The sequence below is a fragment of the Lithobates pipiens genome, unplaced genomic scaffold (assembly GCF_037356315.1).
Source record: "Lithobates pipiens isolate NorthernLeopardFrog02 unplaced genomic scaffold, aLitPip1_a1.2 Scaffold_18, whole genome shotgun sequence".
NCBI classification, from domain to species: Eukaryota; Metazoa; Chordata; class Amphibia; order Anura; family Ranidae; genus Lithobates; species Lithobates pipiens.
The window spans coordinates 477,547,424-477,573,225 of NW_027507758.1; the positions used below are offsets into that span (position 1 = coordinate 477,547,424).

General features: G+C 48.5%; 2 protein-coding genes across 4 annotated transcripts in view; one reads left to right on the plus strand and one right to left on the minus strand.

Annotated features, from left to right (window-relative positions):
• The first annotated feature begins 395 nt into the window (after window positions 1-395).
• Window positions 396-1,652, plus strand: LOC143986747 (uncharacterized). The gene is made up of 2 exons (XM_077485151.1): window positions 396-1,285; window positions 1,331-1,652. Exons 1-2 carry the CDS (start codon window positions 432-434, stop codon window positions 1,650-1,652), a joined length of 1,176 nt encoding a protein of 391 aa, XP_077341277.1. The 5' UTR covers window positions 396-431.
• A 16,118-nt stretch (window positions 1,653-17,770) lies between these two features.
• ARHGEF4 (Rho guanine nucleotide exchange factor 4) overlaps window positions 17,771-25,802 on the minus strand; it is a 244,430-nt gene continuing 236,398 nt past the window's right edge. For all 3 annotated transcript variants that reach the window (XM_077488366.1, XM_077488364.1, XM_077488367.1), the window contains one exon: window positions 17,771-24,664. In XM_077488366.1, coding sequence (XP_077344492.1) covers window positions 24,507-24,664 — 158 coding nt within the window. In that variant the 3' untranslated portion in view covers window positions 17,771-24,506. The remainder of the gene's footprint in view (window positions 24,665-25,802) is intronic.

Below are 25,802 nucleotides of genomic sequence, written 5' to 3' on the forward strand. Positions count from 1 at the left end.
TCCGTCGGATTGTATGACGGACTAAGTAGGCCATACAATCCGCCCGTGTGTACGCGGCTTTATGTAGAACAAGTCATGATTTGCATATAACTTCAGCTCCACGCCCATGGAGCTAGAAACAGATAACATGAATAGAAAAAAAAGCTTTTCCCGGCAGACGCATTTCTCTGAACTTAATAATGATGTGCTACAATGTTGAGATTAGAATCTAATTAGAGTAGCAATGTTATAATACTTATAGCAGGGGTAGGCACCGTGGCACAAGTGGCACACAAAGCCTCTATTGTCTGCACCTGACTGCCTCTCCATGAGCAGAGCAGCGCAAGGAAGTGACAGCTTATGCCGCACTAATAGGGATGAGCTTCGTGTTCGAGATGAACATGCGTTCGGTCGTGCTGCAACTGAAGGAGGTGGACGGAAGGGTCCCCGACATGACCCCGGAGATCTTCGGCAAGAAGATGATCCTGGAGCAGGGGTTCAGCAAAGCGGAAACGCTTTCAGTGCAGGCCTTCACAAGAGGTACATTTTTTGTAACTTTTGTGTCTTTCCAGGCCTGCAGAAGATACTGGGATATGGTCAAGGCGAGTGGTCCTGAATCCCCCTTCCGTAAGTTCGCTGCGAACTGCCCCATAACACGGGACGAGAAGTGGGTGACAGTGGCCATGAGGAACCCCCATACCTCAGGTAAGGATATAGCCACTTACCTCCAGAGGTTCTGCACCGTGGTGAAGGACCCCGTCCGAATCCTCGATGCCAACGGCTTCTGGATAGGTAAGTGGTCAGTACTCTGCAAGTTCAGGAAGGACCCTTCGGGGGACATCCTGCACCTGCAGCCGTGCTTCTCCCTGGGCAACTCCGCAGGCATCCTTTTCTACCCCGGTATACCCTTCACCTGCAACAGGTGTAGCAACACCGGACACATGGGGAAGGACTGCAAAGAACCTGCTTGCAGGTTCTGTAGGGTTGCAGGCCACGAGACCAAGGATTGTCCGAGGTCCAAAGCCTGCAACCTCTGCGGAGCGGCTGAGCACGTGTTTAAACACTGCCCCCAGCGGTCCCGGTCCTATGCTGGCGCCCTGATCCAGGGCAAACCATCCTCCAGCACCAGGAAGAAGCCACCGGAAAGGGAAAAAGAGCCACAGAAGACCACGGGTAAGCACACCCCTACCCCCACCCCTGTCCAGGCCCCAGCCCGGACCCCGGCCCCAACCTCCAGCACCCCCCCACCCGCCACCCCGGTGCTGGAGGATACCCTCCCCACCCTCCCCCCACCCACCCCAGACCTGTCCTCCCTGGAGGACTTCCCCACCCTCCCTTCCACCCCCACCAGTGGACTCTCAGGAAGCCGGAAACGGAAGCCTAGTAGTCCAACAGCAGAGGAACCCGCTTCCTCCACTAAAAGGCCCACTGGCGACCGGCGCGAAAGCGAGGGACCAGAGCCAATAGTGGAGGACCTCGAGTCAGCGGGGGAGGAGGATGAGGACGTGGAGGGGGAGGAGGAGGTCATGGCCACCCCTGAGCCTGACCTCCCCTCCGACATCCACGTCCCCATCACCCAGAAAATGATGGATGCTGTCCTGCAGGAGCTCGGCCTGTCCGAGAACACAGGACAAGCAGAAGAGGCAGCGGAAGACCCCCCTCCGGGGAGGTAAGTTCGGTCCCTTGCCGACTAGACCTCATACCCCTTTTTCATTATGGCAGAGATCTCAATCTTTTCCATTAATGTGAGGAGTATCAAGGATACATCTAGAAGGCAAGCGGCACTGACATTTCTCGCCACACAGCAGAGTGATGTCTACATGCTCCAGGAGTGCGCACTTCCTCCTCTGAGGAGGTACACTCATCTGACCTCCCAGTGGACCCTCGATCCCTCCTACTGGTCCGGGGGTGGCGATTGTAAGTCTGCAGGTGTAGCCATTCTTGTCAGGGGTGAGCGCTTCGCGGTTGACTCCATCCATGAGCTAGTCTGTGGCCGTCTTCTGGTCATAGACGGCTCATGGGTGGAAGAGCCAATTAGGCTCATCGACGTGTACGCCCCCCCAGATAAGAATGAGCGGGTGGAACTTTTCCAGACCCTGCGGACCCAACTCGTCACCACCAGGGCAGTAGTAATCGGCAGTGATTTTAACTGCCCGATAGAGGAGGATGGGCGCAGCTCCAGCATGTACGCAAAACTCAATGCTACTTCCAGGCTGCTCAAGGAGATGATCTCGGAGGCTTCCCTGCAGGACGCCGTGGGATCCATAGGGAGAGGTACCGTGAACTACTCATGGTGCCGTCCCGATGGATCAGTGCGTTCCAGGATCGACTTCGTGCTCACTTCAAGAGCAGTCAAGCATCGCGATTTCTCCATGATCCCCTGCTTTTTCTCTGACCACAGGGCTATTCACTTTCGGGGTGACCTGGGCGAGGGCTTTGCCCGCGGACCAGGCTCCTGGAAGCTGAATAGCAACCTGCTGGAAAATGAGGAACTGATGGGGGAACTCCGGGAGGCCTATGCCACCTGGAAGGAGGAAAAGCGATTCTTCGGAAGGGTAAGTGACTGGTGGGAGTTTGTGAAGGTCAAGCTACGCAGCTTCTTTCAGGCAAGGGGACGACAGCAAGTGTGTGCCAGGAAGAAGGAACTCAGGAGACTGCAACGTCAGTTGCAGTCCCTGCAGGACCTTCACCACTGTGGCTGGGACGTTAGGCAGGACCTGGAGGACACCAAGAAGAGCCTGAAAGGGCACTTTGAGGAAGAATCCAGGCACATTGTCTTCCGTGCCAAGGTGGAGAACCTTGAGAAAGGTGAGAAGTGTAATTCTTTCTTTTTCCGGAAACTCCACTCAGGACACACACCCTTGTCTGAGCTGCGTGACGAGACCGGAACACTCCAGAAGGGAAAGGAGGCTGTGATGCAAGTGGTCAGCGACTACTACACCAACCTCTACTCCCCGAAAACAACAGATTCACAGACAGCCGACAGGTTCCTGTCAGGTATCTCTAACCAAATTGATCCTGCAGGTTCGTCGGACGTCAACGCCCCCTTGGTGTTGGAGGAGCTGCACTCTGCCGCTAAATCCTTTAGGCAAGGCAGGACCCCGGGCTGCGATGGTCTCCCAGTTGAACTTTATGTAACGCTGTGGGATCTCGTAGGCCCGGACCTGCTCGAGCTGTACGAGGAGATGGTGGTGGAGGGCAGAATGCCTCCGACCCTAAGGGAGGGGATGATCACGATTTTGTATAAGCGCAAGGGGGAGAGATCGGACCTGAAAAACTGGCGTCCGATCTCTCTTCTGAACGTGGACTACAAAATCCTCGCCAAGGTTTTGGCCAACAGGCTGAAATCTGTCATCGGACAGATCATCCACCCGGATCAGACTTGTGGCATTCCTGGTCGCAGGATTGCGGACAGCCTCGCGCTTGTCCGGGACACGGTCCAGTACATTCATGGCCGCCGTGTGCACGTGGCCCTGGTCAGCCTTGACCAGGAGAAGGCCTTTGACCGTGTCTCCCATGAGTTTATGTGCAGCGCTCTGCGCAGGTTTGGTCTTGGGGAAATGTTCTGTTCATATGTAAATGTAATGTACAATGAAATTTGTAGTGTGGTGTTGGTGAACAGTTGGAAAACTGACCCCTTTCCAGTGTTGTCTGGGGTCAGACAAGGCTGCCCTCTCTCACCTCTGCTTTTTGTCTGTTGTATAGAGCTCTTCGCCCAAAGCATCAGACGGAACCCAGAGATCAGAGGGATCACCGCACCAGGACCGGACAGACGGGAGGTCAAGTGCTCGCTCTACATGGATGATGTGACGGTGTTCTGTGCCGATCGGCACTCCATCGACACACTCGCCCAGACGTGTGAGGACTTCGGCCAAGCTTCAGGGGCAAAAGTCAACTGCGGGAAGTCGGAAGTCATGCTCTTCGGAAAGTGGTTCCTGCCTTCTTCTGCACCTATGCCCTTCAGCGTCAAAGCAGACTTCATCAAAATCCTTGGGGTCTGGTTTGGAGCAGAGGGCGCAGCCCTGAAGTCCTGGGAAGAACGACTGGCAAAGATGCGACAGAAGTTTGGACTTTGGAGCCTCCGAGAACTCACCATCGAAGGTAAAACACTGGTACTCCGCAGCAAGATTCTCCCTGTGTTGCAGTACCTCGCCCAGGCCTGGCCCCCCCGGGTTAACACCTGCAAGGCCATCACCAGGGCAGTGTTTCACTTCATCTGGAGCTCCAAAATGGACAGAGTAAAGCGGGCGGTTATGTTCAAGGAACCCCTCAAGGGCGGTAAGGGCGTGCCCGACATCGCCACTCTACTGAGGGTCTTCTTTGCCTGTAACTGCATCCGCAGAACTTTGGTGGACAGAACTGTAGACTCTGGCGGTAACTCCATGTCCCGTTTTTTCCTCCTGCCTCTCTGGAGGTCCCTTGGATGGGACAAATGGGACAGCTCCATCCCTTACAACTGGGACACTCCTTGGTATTACTTGGACACTTTCAAGTTTATTAAGGAGCAGGGGCTACATGGAGTGAAGCCCGACTTGTGGAAGCCAAAAACTATCCACAAGTTGATCAGAGCATCAGACATTGTTGAGACTGTTCCAGGCCTCCCTTCAGCCACTTGCAAAGTGGTCTGGAGGAATGTTTCTTCAAAGAGACTTACCAACAGGCACAAAGATCTGGCATGGATGGCAATCCAAGGGGGGTTGCCACTCAGGACATTCATGCATGCCAGAAACCTGTGCAGATACAGACACTGCCCCTTTTGCATCATCCAGGAGGAAACTGCTCTGCATGTTTTCTGGGAGTGTCCCTTTGCACAGGGCCTGTTGAGGGCTCTGGAACCTGATCTCAAAGACTTTGTTCCACAGACTGCTATAACACACTTTGGTGTGTTAAACGGACTCTTTTGTGGGACTCACTCACAAGAGGACATTGATAGTGCCTGGCGGGTGCTGTGTTGTTTTAAGGACGCTGTTTGGTGCGCCAGAAAGCGCCTCATCCACCAGAGGGAGAGGATGTCCATCCAGGACTGCCGCAGACTGACTCACAGTCTGCTCAGAGACTATCACCTGATGGACAACAAGGAGGAAGAGGAGGTCTGAAGATTTCCCCTTCCCCCCCCCTCCCCCACCACTATGTACCCTTTTTGGCAGTTCAATAAAGCTTCGGGCCTGTGAACTCTTTCTCCCCCCCCCTCCTCCCCACCTTCTCCAACCCCCCCCATCACACCTGTTGCTCTTTGAAATGCCATCTAGATTTTGACTTTGACTAAGACTGTATGACGTGATATGTATTTAGTAATGGTTTTTGGTAATGCTTTCAGGGTAATGCGGCGTCATGCATGATGTGATGTTTCGGGGTATTATTACTCTGCACAACACATCAGGCATCATACCGCAGGATGAATGTAATTTATTTGTATGTTTGGAACTGTATTGTCATGTAGTGTATTTCATGCGCTGCGTCGCAGTACAGTGTGGAATGTACCCTGTTAAAAGTATTTTGTTTTTTGTATATTTTCTTGAAAAATAAAGTATACATTTTCAATCAAAAATTGGCTGTTCGCCCGTTCGGTGAATTCCGAACATTATGGGCCGTTCGCGCCAAATTCGTGTGGCGCTCACGGCCCACAATGCACTGCGTCATCGCAGTGCATTGCTGGCTCATGATTGGCCAAGCATGCACTGTGACCCCGCATGCTTGGCCAATCACAGCGCCAGCAGCGAGGAGAGCCATGATGCCTGTGGCCAATCATAGCTCAGGCTGTGTAGTACACGCCCCACACTATATAAGGCCGCCAGCGTGGCGGCCTTGTGTAGTGTGTTGGCGTCTGAAGCAGTTAGTGGGTGTTCTGTGTACCTTCAACACAGTATACACCGATCGTTATCGGCCGATTTTCGATCTTGCTCTTCTGTAGTGGTTGTCTGCGTGCCCTGACCGCAGTATACACCGCTATATTCACCTCACCTATATAGCTAATGATCTATCTTTTATAATAGAGCTTGCAGTCAGTACTGTTAGGAGCTTGTGCGTGCTGTCTGCGTGCTCTGTACCCAGTACACACCGCTATATCCACCTACATAGCTCTTCTCTATTTGAGCCATCTGCCATCTGCAGGAGTTATTGGAAGTTGTGTGTGCCTCCAGCACAGCACAGTATACATCTGTATATACCCCTTTATCTCTGGTGTTCTATAATAAAGGCATCTGCAGGAGTTAGTGGGTGTTGTGTGCCTCCAGCACAATATACACCTGTATCTACCCTTTATTGTTGTTCTCTAATAGAGACATCTGCAGGGCTTAGTGGGTGTTGTGTGCCTCCATTACAGTATACCCCTTTATCTCTGGTGTTCTATAATAAAGGCATCTGCAGGAGTTAGTGGGTGTTATGTGCCTCCAGCACAATATACACCTGTATCTACCCTTTACTGCTGTTCTCTAATAGAGCCATCTGCAGGGCTTAGTGGGTGTTGTGTGCCTCCAGTACAGTATACCCCTTTATCTCTGGTGTTCTATAATAAAGGCATCTGCAGGAGTTAGTGGGTGTTGTGTGCCTCCAGCACAATATACACCTGTATCTACCCTTTATTGCTGTTCTCTAATAGAGCCATCTGCAGGGCTTAGTGGGTGTTGTGTGCCTCCATTACAGTATACCCCTTTATCTCTGGTGTTCTATAATAAAGGCATCTGCAGGAGTTAGTGGGTGTTATGTGCCTCCAGCACAATATACACCTGTATCTACCCTTTACTGCTGTTCTCTAATAGAGCCATCTGCAGGGCTTAGTGGGTGTTGTGTGCCTCCAGTACAGTATACCCCTTTATCTCTGGTGTTCTATAATAAAGGCATCTGCAGGAGTTAGTGGGTGTTGTGTGCCTCCAGCACAATATACACTACCCAACTGCTGTTTTACCCAACTCCCTTCAGGCCATTACCATGTCTGGAAGGCCAGCAAGGAGAGGCAGACAGGCGTGAGCCGATAAAAGAGGGCAAGCAGGCTCTGTGTCTAGAGACAACAGTGCTGGTCGTGGACGCGGTGCATTGTCATCAGCACGTGGCCATGGGACACGCTTGTCTTTCTTTTCGGCAGCTGGACATGTTGAACCGCAACATGCCAACGACTTGGTAGAGTGGATGACCAAGCCCTCTTCATCCTCCTCATCCTCTCTCACCCAGTCTCAGGGTACTAGCAAAGCAGCTGCCAACGCATCGTCTTCCCTCGTCTCAATGTCATCATCAGTGACTCCTTCCCTAGATCCACCACGTCCTCCTGAGGAGTCTCCTGAACTCTTTGAGCACAGTGTTGGGTACATGCTCCAGGAGGATGCCCAGTGTTTTGTAGGCTCTGATGATGACACTCAGCTAGAGGAAGGCAGTAGCGTGAATGCAGAGAGAGGGGATGCTCAAGAAGGACAGCAATCTGGCAGTCATGTTCCACAAGCTGCAGCATATTGCCAGGTTTGCTACAGCGATGAAGAGGGAGGGGATGATGAGGGCACTGACTCCACGTGGGTGCCTGGTAGGAGAGAGGAGGAGGAGGTGGAGGAGGCACATGTCCAACGAGGCAGGATGCCCTCCGGGGGCCAGCTTAGGGGCAGCACACCGACTGAATCAAACCGCAGAGCTCCGCCTGTGCAGGGCGCTGCCTCTGCGCGTTATTCTAAAGGTTCTTTGGTGTGGGCCTTTTTTGAGACGAGTGCATCAGATCGCACCGCTGCTATTTGCAACATATGTCTCAAGCGTATCTCGCGTGGCCAAAACATCAGCCGCTTGGGCACCACATGCTTGACCAGACATATGTTGACCTGCCATGCAGCTCGTTGGCAAGCGTACCTCAAAGACCCACACCAAAGAACAAAGCGGACCTCTCCTTGCTCCTCATCAGCTGGCATCTCCAACCCCACTAGACCTTCAGTCCTCTCTGAAACCTGCTCTGAGAGGAATGAAGGTGTAGAATTAGGTGTGTCACAGCCAAGTGCTTCCGGGCACCCTGCTAGCAGTACACCCACGTCCGATTATAGCAGGCAAATGTCCCTGCCCCAGCTGCTGGACCGGCGAAAGAAGTTCACTCCCAGCCATCCACATGCCGAGCAGTTGAATGCTAGCTTGGCTAAATTGCTAGCACTTCAACTGCTGCCTTTTCAGTTGGTAGACTCGGCCCCCTTCCGTGAGTTTGTACAATGTGCGGTTCCTCAGTGGCAGGTCCCCAAACGCCACTTTTTCCTCACGGAAGGCGATTCTGGCTCTCTACCGGCATGTGGAAGGCAATGTCCTTGCCTCGCTGGACAGGGCGGTCAGCGGTAAGGTGCATATTACCGCTGACTCATGGTCCAGCACGCAAGGACAGGGACGTTACCTGTCTTTCACGGCCCATTGGGTCACTCTTCTGGCAGCTAGGAGGGATGCAGGACAAGGTGCAGTAGTGTTGGAGGTTGTTCCGCCACCACGCCTCCAAAATGCTACTATTGGTTGTGACATACCTCTCTCCTCCACCCCCTCCTCTTCTTCTTCCTCCATGGCCTCTTCCAGTGCTCTGTCCTCAGAACCAGCGGTGCTCCGTAGGCGTTCCAGGGGCTACGCAAGTATGCAGGTAAAACGATGCCATGCCGTGCTTGCGCTGGTTTGTTTGGGGGACAGGAGCCACACTGGGGCGGATGTTTTGTCAACTCTGCAGGGGCAGGCCGAGAGGTGGTTGACGCCACGCCAGCTTAAGCCAGGGATGGTGGTTTGCGACAATGGCACCAACCTCCTCTCCGCCCTCCGACAGGGACAACTGACCCATGTGCCCTGTGTAGCTCACTTCCTTAACCTGGTGGTGCAGCGGTTCTTGGGCAGGTACCTGGGCTTACAGGATGTCCTGAAGCAGGCCAGGAAAGTCTGTGTGCATTTCCGCCGATCATTTAATGCCTGTGCTCGGCTGGCTGAGCTCCAAAAGGAGTTGAACCTGCCCAAGAACCGCCTTATATGTGACATGCCCACCAGGTGGAACTCAACGTTGGCCATGCTGCAGCAGCTGCACATGCAGCAGAGGGCCATCAATGAGTACCTGTGCGACTACGGCACCAGGACAGGGTCAGGGGAGCTCTGTTTTTTCTCACCACGCGAGTGGGGCATGATCAGGGATGCATGCACTGTCCTGTCACCGTTTGAGGAGGCCACAAGGATGGTGAGCAGTGACAGTGCATGCATCAGTGACACTGTACCTCTTGTCCACCTCTTGGAGCATACACTGCGTGGAATAATAGACAGGGCACTTGAGGCAGAACAGAGGCAGGAAGAGGAGGACTTCCTTGCCTCTCAAGGCCCCCTTTATCCAGACAGTGTTCCTGCTGTGCCACCCATCACACAGGAAGAGGATGAGGAGGAGGAAGAGGAGGAGGAGGAGGAGGATGATTGTGTCAGCATGGAGGTGGAGGCTGGCACTCAGCATCAGCAGCAGCAGTCTTGTAGGGATGATTTACAGTCCCAAGAAACACGTGGACTTGTATGTGGCTGGGAGGAGGTAGCTGCGGATCATGTTGTCCTTAGTGACCCAGAGGACTCCGGACCGAATGCCTCAACTAACCTATGCTGCCTGGCCTCCCTGATCCTGCAAAGCCTGTGGAAGGATCCTCGTATTCTTCGGATCAAGGAGAGGGACCATTACTGGCTGGCCACTCTCCTTGATCCACGGTACAAGGGTAAGGTTGCCGACCTTATCTTGCCATCGCAGAGGAAGCAGAGGATGAGACATCTCCGGGAGGCCTTGCAGAAAGGTCTGTGCAACGCGTTCCCAGAGACTGGGAGGTTACAAGCTCCTGGTCCTGGACAACGTGTTGCTGAGGCATCGGTCAGAAGGAGCGGTGGAGAAGGTGGCCGTCTGACTGATGCTTTCAGACAATTTTTTAGTCCGCAGCCCCAAGGTATGATTGGTTCCAGCAACCATCGCCAGCGTCTGATTTACATGGTGCAGGAATACCTAGGGGCAAGGTCAGACTTGGACACCTTTCCCACCGAAAATCCTCTGGCTTAGTGGGTCTTGAGGATTGATCACTGGCCAGAGCTTGCACAGTATGCAATTGAGCTACTGGCCTGTCCTGCATCCAGCGTTCTTTCGGAACGCACCTTCAGTGCTGCTGGTGGCTTTGTTACCGATCACAGGGTGCGCCTGTCCACCGAATCAGTTGATCGACTGACCTTCATCAAGATGAATCAGTCTTGGATCACCCACAGCTACCAAGCACCTGAAGCTGATGTAACCAAATAATTTTTTTTTAAATATCACATCCCTTCAAGACTGCTTATGCTGATGCTGAGTGACTGTCCTGTTATGTTGATTGTCTATCCTCTTCCTCCTCCGCTGATATGCTGGAAGAACATTTCTGGTTCTGGGTGATGCCATCAGCCCAATTTTTCTGCCCCTGTTTAACCACTTGCCGACCGCCGCACGACGATATACGTCGGCAGAATGGCACGGGCAGGCATATGGGCGTATATATAAGTCCCTGCCTGCCCGCGGGTGGGGGGCCCGATCGGGCCCCCCCCCGGTGCCTGCGGCGGTCGGCATTCCTTCGAGAGCGATCCGGGATGAGGGGGCGGCCATTCATTCATGGCCACCCCCTCGCGATCGCTCTCGACGAATGGAAATCCTCCGTGACATCACTTCCTCTCCTGTAATGTAAACACAGGAGAGGAAGTGATGTATTCTCTCCTCCGTGTCGGTATTTTTCGTTCCGGCACCGAGGAGAGAGGTTCGGTGAGTTGCACCAACACACCACACATACAGTAGAACATGCCAGGCACACTCACACCCCCCCTTTACCCCCCGATCACCCCCCCAATTACCCCTGCCCCCCCAGTCACAGTGACACCAATTGCTTTTTTTTTTTTTTGCATTGGTGTCATTTGTGATTGTAATAACTATTAGGGCAGTTAGGGTTAGCCCCCTTTAGTTCTAATGTACCCCCCTAACCCCCCCAATAAAGGTTTAACCCCGTGATCACCCCCCGTCGCCAGTGTCACTAAGGCTGGGTTCACATTGCAGCGGTTTGAGAACGGATGTGATTCGCACCGCACTGCAGTGCAAATCACATCCGATCTCTGTGCGATTCGAGTTTAGCCATACAGATAGTATGGCTGAATTCGTGTCGCACCCGCCGCACCCGCCGCAAACTCGCACGGGACCCTTTTTTTGGTCCGCAGCAGAATCGGATCGCATGGGTGTTCACACCATGCGATCCGAGTTTGCAGATCGCACTGCGATATGCGAACTGATCTGGGGGTGTCATTATTTCACTGACACTCCAAGCAGTTCGCATAGGGCAGTGTGAACTGCCGCCGGGAGGCATGCGATGCGGGAACCCGCCGCGGATTCGTGGCATTCCCGCATCGCTCCAGTGTGAACCCAGCCTAATAAGCGATCATTTTTCTGATCGCTGTATTAGTGTCACAGGTGACGCTAGTTAGGCAGGTAGGTATTTAGGTTCGCCGCAACTTTTTATAGCGCCAGGGACCCCCCATATACTACCGCATAAAGCCCCCTGATTGCCCCCTAGTTAACCCTTTCACCAGTGATCACCATATAACTGTTACAGGTGACGCTGGTTGGTTAGTTATTTTTTTATAGTTTCAGGGCACCCGCCATTTATTACCTAATAAAGGTTTAACCCCCTGATCACCCGGCGGGTGTCATTTGTGACTGTAATAACTGTTAGGGCAGTTAGGGTTAGCCTCCTTTAGTTCTAAGGTACCCCCCTAACCCCCCAATAAAGGTTTAACCCCATGATCACCCCCCGTCGCCAGTGTCACTAAGGCTGGGTTCACATTGCAGCGGTTTATGAGAACGGATGTGATTCGCACCGCACTGCAGTGCAAATCACATCCGATCTCTGTGCGATTCGAGTTCAGCCATACAGATAGTATGGCTGAATTCGTGTCGCACCCGCCGCACCCGCCGCAAACTCGCACGGGACCCTTTTTTTGGTCCGCAGCAGAATCGGATCGCATGGGTGTTCACACCATGCGATCCGAGTTTGCAGATCGCACTGCGATATGCGAACTGATCTGGGGGTGTCATTAACATTTCACTGACACTCCCAGCAGTTCGCATAGGGCAGTGTGAACTGCCGCCGGGAGGCATGTGATGCGGGAACCCGCCGCGCATTCGTGGCGTTCCCACATCGCTCCAGTGTGAACCCAGCCTAATAAGCGATCGTTTTTCTGATCACTGTATTAGTGTCACAGGTGACGCTAGTTAGGCAGGTAGGTATTTAGGTTCGCCGCAGCTTTTTATAGCTCCAGGGACCCCCATATACTACCGCATAAAGCCCCCTGATTGCCCCCTAGTTAACCCTTTCACCAGTGATCACCATATAACTGTTACAGGTGACGCTGGTTGGTTAGTTTTTTTTTTTATAGTTTCAGGGCACCCGCCATTTATTACCTAGTCTCACTAGTGTACCCCTACATTTAGGGGTGTCTACTTTCCAAAATGGGGTCATTTGGGGGGGGTTTGTGCCATCGGCATTTTATGGCCTTCAAAACTGTAACGCCCTTAGAAAGCCTGAAGGCGGTGCTTGGTTTTCGGGGCCCCGTACGCGGCTAGGCTCCCAAAAAGTCCCACATATGTGGTATCCCCGTACTCAGGAGAAGCAGCAGAATTTATTTTGGGGTGTCATTTCACATATGCCCATGGCATGCGTGAGCAATATATCATTTAGTGACAACTTTGTGAAAAAAAAAAAAAAAAAAAGTTTGTAATTTTCCCGCAACTTGTGGCAAAATATAAAATATTTCATGGACTCAACATGCCTCTCAGCAAATAGCTTGGGGTGTCTACTTTCTAAAATGGGGTCATTTGTGGGGGTTTTGTGCCATCTTGGCATTTTATGGCCTTCAAAACTGTAATAGGTAGTGAGGAGTGAAGTCAAATATTTACGCCCTTAGAAAACCTGAAGGCGGTTCTTGGTTTTCGGGGCCCCGTACGTGGCTAGGCTCCCAAAAAGTCCCACATATGTGGTATCCCCGTACTCAGGAGAAGCAGCAGAATTTATTTTGGGGTGTCATTTCACATATGCCCATAGCATGTGTGAGCAATATATCATTTAGTGACAACTTTGTGAAAAAAAAATAAAAAAAAATTAAAGTTTGTAATTTTCCCGCAACTTGTGGCAAAATATAAAATATTCCATGGACTCAAAATGCCTCTCAGCAAATAGCTTGGGGTGTCTACTTTCTAAAATGGGGTCATTTGTGGGGGTTTTGTGCCATCTTGGCATTTTATGGCCTTCAAAACTGTAATAGGTAGTGAGGAGTGAAGTCAAATATTTACGCCCTTAGAAAACCTGAAGGCGGTTCTTGGCTTTCGGGGCCCCGTACGCGGCTAGGCTCCCAAAAAATCCCACACGTGTGGTATCCCCGTACTCAGGAGAAGCAGCAGAATTTATTTTGGGGTGTCATTTCACATATGCCCATAGCATGTGTGAGCAATATATCATTTAGTGACAACTTTGTGTAAAAAAAAAAAAAAAATTATTTTTTTGTCATTATTCAATCGCTTGAGGCAAAAAAATAAAATATTCGATGGGCTCAACATGCCACTTATCAATTTCCTTAGGGGGTCTACTTTCCAAAATGGGGTCATTTGGGGGGGTTTTGTACTGCCCTGCCATTTTAGCACCTCAAGAACTGAGATAGGCAGTCGTAAACTAAAAGCTGCGTAAATTCCAGAAAACGTACCTTAGTTTGTAGATGTGACAACTTTTGCGCAAACCAATAAATATACAGTTATTGACTTTTTTTTTTACCAAAGACATGTGGCTGAATACATTTTGGCCTAAATGTATGACTAAAATTGAATTTATTGGATTTTTCTAATAACAAAAAGTAGAAAATATCATTTTTTTTCAAAATTTGCGGTCTTTTTCCATTTATATCGCAAAAAATAAAAATCGCAGAGGCAATCAAATACCATCAAAAGAAAGCTCTATTTGTGGGAAGAAAAGGACGCAAATTTTGTTTGGGTACAACATTGCATGACCGCGCAATTACCAGTTAAAGCAGCGCAGTGCCAAATTGTAAAAAGACCTCTGGTCATTTACCAGCAAAATGGTCCGGTCTGAAAGTGGTTAACAGGGGCGTTTAATTACAATTTTTGATGCAATGCTTTGCAGCAGGGCTAATTCCTGCAATAAAAATAGAGTATATGGGAGAGGTTGCAGTGTTGTGGCACCAGCACCAGCACCAGTGCCTAAGGCCCAATTTTTCTGCCCCTGTTTAACAGGGGCGTTTAATTACAATTTTTGATGCAATGCTTTGCAGCAGGGCTAATTCCTGCAATAAAAATAGAGTATATGGGAGAGGTTGCAGTGTTGTGGCACCAGCACCAGTGCCTAAGGCCCAATTTTTCTGCCCCTGTTTAACAGGGGCGTTTAATTACAATTTTTGATGCAATGCTTTGCAGCAGGGCTAATTCCTGCAATAAAACAAGAGTATATGGGAGAGGTTGCAGTGTGGTGGCACCAGCACCAGTGCCTAAGGCCCAATTTTTCTGCCCCTGTTTAACAGGGGCATTTAAGTACAATTTTTGATGCAATGCTTTGCAGCAGGGCTAATTCCTGCAATAAAACTAGAGTATATGGGAGAGGTTGCAGTGTGGTGGCACCAGCACCAGTGCCTAAGGCCCAATTTTTCTGCCCCTGTTTAACAGGGGTGTTTAATTACAATTTTTGATGCAATGCTTTGCAGCAGGGCTAATTCCTGCAATAAAACTAGAGTATATGGGAGAGGTTGCAGTGTCGTGGTACCAGCACCAGTGCCTAAGGCCCAATTTTTCTGCCCCTGTTTAACAGGGACATGTAATTACAATTCTTGATATAATATTTCACAGGAGGGCCCGTTCCTGTGCCCACCCAGAGTAACTGTGAGGACTTATAGTGTTGTGGCACCAGCACCACAACCACCAAAGGTCAATTTTTCTACCACTGTTCAACAATGGCATGTAATTACAATTCTTGATATAATCGTTCACAGCAGGGCGCTCCAGCGCCCACCAAGAGTCACTTTGAGGGCTTACAATGTTGTGGCAAAACCAACACCTTGTTCCGCCATTTCTGCAGAGCATATAGGGCAGGCCCCTACTTTCAAACATCCAACTTACAAACATCTCCTACTTGCAAACGGAAGGAGACAACAGCAAGTGAGATGAAAAAAGACGGACGGCAAAACAAATTATACAGGGGTGATAACCCTTCCCTATGTTTTCCAAAAAGCTTAAAAATAGTTTTTTTGACGGGAGCTACACTTTAAAAAAGTACCAGTTGAAAATTACAAACAGATTCAACTTAACACAACAAACCTACACAGTCCCTGTCTTGTTTGCACCGCCTGTATACTGCTGTTCTGAGTATATAGGGCCTGGGGGCCACACGCATTTCCTTTTTTTAATATGGGTACTGGGTTCCCCTTAATATGCGTACAAGACCCAAAGGGGCTGCTAATGGGCAGGGAGGGCTACCCATGCCATTTTTCTCAATGATTTTCAACCATATTGCAGGAACCAGATATAACATTAAAACCGCAAGCAGTTTTAAATGATATTATTTCAGTTTAATGTCATTTTGTGCAGGGACTGTTCTAAACACGGGAAACACGTGGCACTTCACAGGCATACTACAGACACCCCCCAGGCATGATATTTAAAGGAATATTTCACTTTTTTTTTCACTTTAATCGTCATTAAAATCAGTGCTCCCGCCAAAACGGCCATTTTTAAAAACATTTTAGGCATTGACCCATGTCCCCCGGGGCAGGAGCCAGGTCCCTAAACCCTTTTTAGGACAGTATCTTGCATACCCTGTTTCCCCGATAGTAAGACACCCCCGATTGTAAGACGTATCGGGAGTTTCAGAGGGGTCGGCTAATATAAGCCGTACCCCGAAAGTAAGACATATGTCTTACTTTCGGGGAAACACGGGGGTATTGCCGCCTCCCTCTCATCTAGCTGCGCGCCGCCTCCTGCCGACGTCCGCACCGTCCCCCTCTCCATACGTCGCCGCGTCTGCCATTTCCCTCTGATCTTAATGAGTGCCGCCTCCTGCCCACGTCCGCACCGTCCCCCTCTCCATACGTCACCGCGCCGTCCCCTGCACTTGTCACTGCCGCCTCCTGCTTAAAATATGGTAATGCACACAGTATTAATCATACATCAGTAAAACATACACACTGGCATACTGGGGTATCATCTGCTGTATGTAACCCAGTGGGTATCAGCAGGTGTCACACTGGATTAAATACAGCAGGTGGTACTGTATCACACATAAATCTGTTTTATCCTCCAGTATTCCACTGTTCGTTCTTACCATTTTTCATTGTTTTACATGTTATGCAATGTTGTAACAAGACATTCTTGGCACTTCCTTTTATAAAACTGTTTTGTGGTGAATACAATACTGTTCAGGTTGTTAATAAATGTTAATTTTATGGTTAAAACAAAAAATTCGACAATTTTTTTCCAATATAAGACATACCCCGAAAGTAAGACATAGTGGGGCTTTTGGGGATAAAAAGAAAGTAAGACACTGTCTTACTTTCGGGGAAACACGGTATTAGCCGTTAAAATTAGCACTTTTAATTTCGAACGTTCGAGTCCCATAGACTTCAATGGGGTTCTAAAGTTCGTACGAATTTGGGGTCTGTTCGAAAGTTCTGGTGCGAACCGAACCGGGGGGGTGTTCGGCTCATCCCTACGCAATAATGCATTCTAATATCAGAATTGCCTTCACCACAGCCACACTGTGGGGGAGGCACTGCGCCCCCACACATTTTACAAGATGGGAAACATTGTTTGGTAGCTGTGATCGTCAGCGCTTGTGATGGAGAAGAGATTGGGTGCAGTTCTGCTATGGGAGCGGTCGCTGTTTCCAGGAGGAGGACTGTGATTTGCCACTACTAAAATCAATCACGGTTCTACTAGCCCTACCCACCATCTGGAGGAAGATGGTTGGTTTACACTACCAATCTCAGAAAAGTAGGGACTTCCTCTTTGTTTAAAAAAATATATAAAAATAAAATGATAGATATATATATATATATATATATAAGATGTGTCTTACTACTGACCCCTCAGATCTGCATCATCTACTACTACTGACCTCTGCATCACCTACTTACTCCTGAACCTTTGCGTCATTTACTACTGAACCCTTGAACTCTATGTTCCTTTAAGCCTCAGTCAGTATTCCGCGCAATACAAATCACACCCAATTTTTGCTATGGCGTGCCACAATTTTGAAAAGTTGTGGGACGCCACAGCTTTTCTCACCTTGTAGGGCCCAACTTATGTTCTTGCACACAGACCCAATGCTTTTGGAAAATGCCCCCAACCTGAGCTCATCACTGCACATCCATTCCAGTTTCTTATATGTGACATCACATACAAGCACCTGGGCTGATGCGAGAGGTGGATCAGTGGGGATGAGTGTGCCAGGACAGGTAGATGAGAGGAGGGTACAGTGGTAGGGCAGTGGAACTGTTCTGAGGTGTGAAGGTACAGGACGTTAATTTCTCGCTATCGCTCAAGTAGTTTACAGCATTTACTTTTTAAAAATGTATTTTTGTGATTATAAGTGTGAAGTTGACAATTTTATTTTATAAAACATTTTTCAGCACACTGTGTTCAAAAGGTTGCCTACCCCTGACTTATGGTATCTATGTATACCTTTTTTTGTTTTCTATAAATTATTCATGCCTTTTTTATTTGGAAAACTTTGGATACATTCGATGCGTGTGATGTTAGCATAATGATTCAAGTACAACTCCTGTCTTTCTTTATGGCTTTGAACTTTTATCCTGTGTAAGGCAATTTTATTTCATATCTGTAAAGAACAAATTTACAATTGCAATACAGTCATAAAAACAACCCACTAAATGTTACTACAGACACTTAAAAGTACATCAGTGTTATTATAAATAAAATTATCTCACAACATAAAAAAAAAAGATGGCAAAGGTCTTAGAAAACAGAAAAATACGCGATTGTTAGCTTTGCTAATGAAAAGAAGTTGCCAAGTAAGGTGTGTTGTTATTGACACTACTGTCACTAAGTATGGAGGCACACTGGTGTTGTGTACATTAGTGCTTCACGGATATTTCCCAGCTGCTTCTGATCATTATATGGAGTGATCTCTTGCCAGACAGCACTCCCCTGGGGTACACAGCCAAGATCTAAGAAAAATGTTATCAGTAGCGCCACCTGTAGGAGGAATAAACACTGCCGCTTATAATTTGATACTGCCAATGCCATTGCATGTAAGAAGACCTCTATCCTTCAAGCAGTGTACACAACACAGGGCTGTTGCTTACAAGCTCTACACAGTAAAACTGGGTAGGAACAATTATGACATTATTGTAAACCTTTACTAAGAGAAATCCAGGAGCTGCAATTCTTAAAGCTGAATTCCAGGTATGAATATTTTTGCATAGCTACATTAGTCCAGCTTGAATCAATGTAAATATGCACTTGTCATGCTTGGTCGATGCCCGTGGCAAGTGCAAATCACTGTAGTAGACACTGTTACTACAGTGATTGCCACTAGCTTCTGGGTCCCGTGGCAAGCAGTTGCCTTGCTGCCAAGTGAACACATAAGGTCACTCGTTTGGCACCTGGTGCCATTCAGAGTACAATTTGCATCTTCTCAATGAATACAAAGTGTTTTCTGATTGGATGAGGTGGAGATGCAAGGCGGTGACACTATCCAAACAAAGAACGCTTTGCATCCATTGAGAAGATGCAGTGTTCTCTGAATGGCATCTGTACCAAGCAAATAACCTCCTGTGTTCACTAAGCAGTAGGGCAACCGCTCAGCATTGGACCTGGAAGCTGGAAGGGATCACTGTAGTAATGGTGTCTTCTACAGTGATTTCCAGCTTCCAAAGGTATGGCGCATACATACTTAAGTTGGTCCAGACTGGTTCAATGTAACTTTGCAAAAACATTCATATCCAAAATTCTTTAAACTTTTCTAAACTTGAAACCTTGTTAGGCAGGCCATAAATGGTGCGATTTTCTTCCCTGCAACCATAGCTTGTGGCGCTATTATGTTCTGCTGGTGGGGGGGATGCAGGGAGCCGTCCCTGTCAGGAGAACACAGTGATTACTTCTAACGGCTAAGACCGCTGGCAATAATCGCATGGCAGAAATCCAACATGCTGTTTTTACCCAAGTCTATTGATGGATCAACTTGGGTACATTCAGCCTGCCCATGGATGGTTCGAATCTCCTGCAGGCAAGATTCGAACCATTCAGCTTTAAAGTGCTAGTTGCCTGAATGTTATGCTGGCCCAGTGGCTTCAATGCTCTGAAGGAAGTATACAGAGTAAGGGCTGTCACACTGCATCAATTAAGCTGCGGTGATCTACACAGATCAACGAAGACCTAACACCAAGCTACATGGGAAACGCTTGTTGTCTATGTGCCTTGTTCACACCACAGCGCTGGCTGTGTTGAGATGCGGTGCGTAAAGTGCAAACAAGCTGCATTTTTTTGCACCGATCCTCATGTGAATGCATTTAATCGTACCACAGTGAAGCTGCCGTACATGTCACATTTCAACAAAAAAATAAAAAAATAACTAGTGCCTTGTGTTGTATCAATGCAAAGTACGCAGACAACAGCCTGCAGCCCAAAATGACTCTAAATTCAAAAATCTTTATTTACATACTTGTTCTGGGTTAGAGGCAGGGGCGTAACTATAGGGGGTGCAGCAGTTGCGACCGCAACCGGGCCCTGTGAGGCAGGGGGCCCATGCAGCCCCCTCTACATATGGCCGGCAGCAGCATAGGCAGCTAGGGGTACCAGTGCACCATGCACACGGGTGGCGGGAGGTGGAGGGTGACTAGCAGAGCTCCATGCTCGACTATCGCACTGGCTGCTCTTTAGTTGTGCATTCCCCGCATGACCTGTGTCCTCAGCTGGCTCCTCAGAGTACCCCTCTCCTGCTCCATGCTCAGTCCGATGTCTGTTCTCCCCAGCCAGAGTCCCGCCCCCCCGAGTCCGGCCCACACTGCACTGCATACTTCTCCCGGGTAAACAAACTTTAAGCACACAGATGCAGTACAGCCCTATGAGAGCCCCCCGGAGGACACTGCAGGCTTGTCTGCCAGCCCCCCTCCTCCCCCGTCATACACAGATGATGAAAGGTCTTTCTGGGAGATATGCTGATCGCCGGCCAGCACACTGGATGGAGCCCAGGCCAACATGGATGAGTGCGCAGCCTGCAGCTTGGTCATGGTGAGTGAGAGGACCCCATCCCCCACACACCATTACTTACCCCCTCCATCTCCCCCTGGGGATAGGGACCCCTTCTCACGTGGGGAGTGGGGAAAGGGACCCCCGCCTCCCCTGGGGACAGGGACCCCTTCTCACCTGGGGGCAGTAACTTCATCTGCCCTGGAGAAAAGGACCTCATCTCTTCTGGGGACGGGGACCCCATCCTGCCTAGGGACAGTCCCCCAATGGGGCACCTAAAAATTAAAAATAAATAATAAAAAAACTACTGATACCAGTGGTGGAACTACAGGGCTCACAAAGGTCATACCTGTGACCACGCCCTGGAGTTCCACCCGCCAGACTCGGAGGGAAGGGCCCTGGCTGGGGTTCAGGGGGGCCCTTCATGGTTTCTTGCATCGGGGCCCTGAAGGTTCTAGTTACGCCACTGGTTAGAGGCTCAAAATACTAAAGCCAAAGGGTCAGTAAAATTCCAGGCAATGAGCATTTGTAGAATGAGAAGTCAGCAATGGCAACCTTCATTTCTATCCTTTAGGGAAGACTTCCTTTATACAGTACTTCATATTCACAGAGTTCAGTGCACAGTAGTAGGACACTGTATAGGTCAGTGATGGCGAACCTTGGCACCCCCAGATGTTTTGGAACTACATTTCCCATGATTCTCCGCTACACCGCTGAGTGCATGAGCATCATGGGAAATGTAGTTTCAAAACATCTGGGGTGCCAAGGTTCGCCATCACTGGTATAGGTCTTCTCTGGTGAAAACACTAGTACTATATCATACCGTAATATATGTTGCCACCTTTAAGTAGCAATCTCAGTTTAGGCACATAGTTTTTCAATGTTATAATATATATATATATATATATATATATATATATATATATATATATATATATATATATATATATATATATATATATATATATATATATATACACATCTCTATATAGAAATGACAATTTTGAAAGTTTTAAATGTGTACGTTGTTGATTGGCACCACTTCATCACATTGGCTCTTAGAAATTAGCAAAATCCCTGCAATACATGGGGGCCTTCAGACTAACTGCTTACAATAAACAGTTTATTTTAATCTATCAGTGGCATTCAGAAAGACCTCCTCACCCGAGTCAGTAATAAATATGGCAGCTCTCATATTTAAATGGTTATTTGCTGCATTGATCACAAGGTGTTTTTGGTCTTCTTTGCACTGACAGGGTGGATTCATGTCAAAGATGGTCCACCTCTTTATGACCTATCAGCAAAGGATGTTTTTCTTTACTTCATGCTATTTACTAGGGCACTTCGACCCCTTTCACACAGGCGCTGCAGCACTAAAAATAGCACCTGGATAGCGCCTGTAAAGAGCGAGCTGCGGTGCGCTGGCAGGACGTTAAAAAAACCACTGCAAGCAGCATCTTTGGAGCGGTGAAGGAGCAGTGTATACACCTCTCCTACCCATTGAAATCAATGGGGCAGCCCGGCTATACCGCCGGCATAGTGCTGCTGTGGTGGTTTTAACCCTTTCTCAGCCGCTAGCGGTTGTAAAAGCACCCTGCTAGTGACTGAATAGCGCCGCAAAATTAACAGTAAAGCGTTGCTAAAAATAGCAGCGCTTTACCGCCGATGCACCCATCACCCCAGTGTGAAAGGGGCCTTTGTTGTAGATTCTTCCTTACTTTTTAAATACAATTCCTTGAAATATACAGCCATCATATGCCTATCCTGAATGTCTGATAACCCATCGTTGTTCTTTCTTTGTTTCCACCCCATACATAGAGCAATTCTTAGCAGATTTGTAATCTACAGGCCTAATCAGCTATCATAATCACAGTTGTTTGTTTGCAACTAAGTTTGTCCAATATACCATGAGGTGTACTTTGCATAGATGCTTGTCCTTCAAACTGTCATGTAAGTTTGTTCTGTGCATTTTGGGGAAAAATCAAATGTTCTCAGGCTATATTCTTCACAGATTGAATGTGTAAATAGGGAAAATACCTCATTATGGCCACTAGATGGCGCTGAGAAGCACATTTCTTTCCTATCATAGTCATCTATTGGTCATAATGCAGTTATTTATCCCATTCACACATTCAATCTGCAGAAAATATAGCCTGAGAACAGCTCTGGATGGGGCTGGGTGTAACTGTGGGGGATGAAGCAGGTTAAGGGATTCTGTAGCAGACTTGGTGGTCCTGTAGTAGATGAGGTTTCTGAAGGGAGCTGGAGGAAACTATGGAAGGTTGGGGGGGTGGGGTGGGCTAGTTGTTTTGCAGGGGCAAATTGGACAACTGCATGGCACTGTGGCACACTGTTGGGGGGCTGACAACTCTGCAGCAAGCCAGGAGGCATTGTGGTAGGTTGGCAGGCTCTGCAGGGACCGAGGGCTCTTAGGGGACCTGGGGTCACTGTGAGAGGTTGAGGGGCACTGCGGGCCACTATGGGAGGTTGGGTGGCACTATGGGAGCTAGGAGGCATTGTGTGGTTATTTAGGGAAACTGCAGCTAGCAGAAGGCCTGGGAGGAGGGAGGCCATTGCTCAGCAGTGGACCATGCTCAAATGGTTGAGAACTATTGTTTTATACACAACACTACAGTCATTCAAACCTGCAGAGGGAAAGCCCAGGTGCTGCGGACAGCCACCCCGTTTGGGTATAGGCCGGTACTCGCCTACTCGCTACTTAAACAGGCACATAGTGTAGTCCCAGAATACACCTGTGCACTATGCACATTTTTATGTGAGTACCGTCATATGCCTATGAACAGGTGGTCACAGCCATTCATATCTATGGGGCTGCTGTACGAAGTACCTGGGCTTCCCAGGTGTGGAAATATGCCCAACCTAACAGCATATGTGGCCTCTAATGCTGCATACACATGATCAGAAATTCGGCCAGCAAAAGACAGATGAGAGCTTTTCATCAGAAAATGCGCCCGTGTGTATGCTCCATCGGAATTTTGCTGGCCGAATTCCCGCCAGTAAAAATTTGAGAACACGTTCTCAATTTTTCCAACAGAAATTCCGATTGCCTATGGCAATTCCAACGCACAAAATTCCAACGAATGCTCGGAAACAATTTGACGCATGCTCGGAAGCACTGAACTTCATTTTTGCGGCTCGTCGTAGTGTTGTACATCACCACGTTCTTGACGGTCGGAATTTGGTGTGACCGTGTGTAGGCAACACAAGCTTGAGTGGAATTCCATCGGGAAAACCATCAGAGCTTTTTCCGACCATAATTCAGATCGTGTGTATGAGGCATAACAGCTCACTGCATGGAGCCTTATAACACTGTCAGCAGGAAAGGAAACGAGGGGAGATCTATCTAACTGAATCCCAGATAATAATAAAAACCTGACAGGGGTTCTAATCCTTCCCCACCCCATCCAAAACACAAAAAAAAAGGGTTTGGCTGGATTTATATGTGAATAATTTGTGATTATTTTGTCTCCTTTGTTAAGGACATTAGCAAATCTACCACGTTTGTAAATACATTGGTGACCCATTGTACCTCAACCTGCACCAACTCATGTTTTATAGAACGACAAAAAATTCTGAAGAATAGATAGGAACATTTAAATAAGAACTTGTCAGCTGATATGTCTTTTGCTAGCCACTTGTTGAGCCTGTTCTGCTTGGCTTCTCTCTGCTTCTGTCTTTGTAAACCTCCCCCACTGAACAAACGTGGGCCATTGCCTCCACCTAGTGTAGAATACACCTGTATTTTATACAAGTATGGTCACTAATGTCCTGCAACATCACAGAAACAGTTCTAAATCTGCGGGCTTCGTTGATCAGATTGTCTGAAGTCAATTCTGCATCGCCACTCAGAAACCAATCAGATATTACCCTCTTTTGAAATGACAGCAGATTAGCGAACATTGACTTTGATTGCTTGCTATCAGCATAACAGACTGAGGCCTGCTACATCAACTTCAACCTAATATCCATTGTATATCCATCGTCAGTAGGAGTTTTTAAAAGATTCTGGTGGTAAACAGTGTACAAACATACGGTCCATTTATATTAACAGCAAAAGAGGAAACTACAACACTTCCCGGATGGGCCACTTGACCTGGGCAGAGGCAGCAACAACAAAACATGGAAAAAAAATGTCCAACTCTTATTAAAAAATAAATATACTGTAATGTACCAGCTAGCACCATGCCCTGTAAGAGGAAAAGTAGGAGTCCCAGGCGCGGGCACTTCTTGTCAACTGTGAGTAAAGTGCTTTCTTTGTACAGGAGGCAAGAGCAGAACACAAAGCTGCTTTTTATTTTCGGAAAGGAGTCAGCCGGCTGATGTTCTGCCAGAAGTTGGAGGGTTTGCGCTTGGGTTCAGCAAGCATGAAGACTTGTTGCTGGGGGAGGTTGGCGGGCAACGTGGGATGCTTCTGTCTCATCCAGAAATCATAGTATGTCCGATTAACGGCTGAAAAAATAAATAAATAAATGGTCAGGAGAGCGGCCTTACTATTTCTTTGTACTAGGATAACATTTTGTAAAGGAAAATTCTCATTTATCAGTTGCATGTGCAAGACCCATACTATGAGGTCATCCGCTGTGTAAGGGCCAAGGAATGTGAGAGTAAGGAGCACATTTTATTGAAGTGCTCATAGCTCTAGGTCAGTGATGGCAAACCTGGGCACCCCAGATGTTTGGGAACTACATTTCCCATGATGCTCATCTACACTGCAGAGTGCATGAGCATCATGGGAAATGTAGTTCCAAAACATCTGGGGTGCCCAGGTTTGCCATCACTGCTCTCGGTATTCAGCTCAGTTTCTACAAAAGAGTACCTGTCATTGACACGGTTGCACTGCTGTTCCAGTTTTAGGCTACTTTCACACTGAGGCACTTTACAGGCGCTACATTGCTAAAAATAGCGTCTGTAAAGCGCCTCTCCTATGTCTCCAGTGTGAAAGCCCAAGGTCTTTCACACTGGAGCGGTGCACTTGCAAGACGATCAAAAAAGTCCTGCAAGCCACATCTTTGCAGCGCTGTAGGAGCGGTGAATTCACCGATCCTAAAGCGCCCCTTCCCATTGAAAACAATGGGGCAGCGCTGCTAAACTGCCAACATAGCGCTGCTGCAGCGGCATTATGTGGGCGGTTTTAACCCTTTTTTGGCCGCTAGTGGGGGGGGGTTAAATCTGCTACGTTAACAGCCAAATAGCGCCGCAAAAAACAACGTTAAAGCGGCGCCCTCCCCAGTGTGAAAGTAGCCTTAGGTGTGCTCCATTGTATCAAGTCACCTGCTGCTGCCAATAACTCTCAGAGACTCCAGTAGTAAGATTTCATAACGCTGTCTCTGCCCCTTCCTACTAGGCCACAGCAGTGGTGTCACTTAGAGGCCATACACAGTTCAAATCTTGGCCGGTTCATCAGAGATTCAAACTGTGTATGGCCAGGCTGAATATACAAAATTGATTGATCAACATGGGTACAACCAGCTTGCTGGGTTTTACTGGCAATTATCATATAGTCAAGCTTTATTGTCATTCTAATACACGTGAGGACATATGGTAGAATGAAATATTGTTTCTCGCAGGACCATGGTGCTACATACTA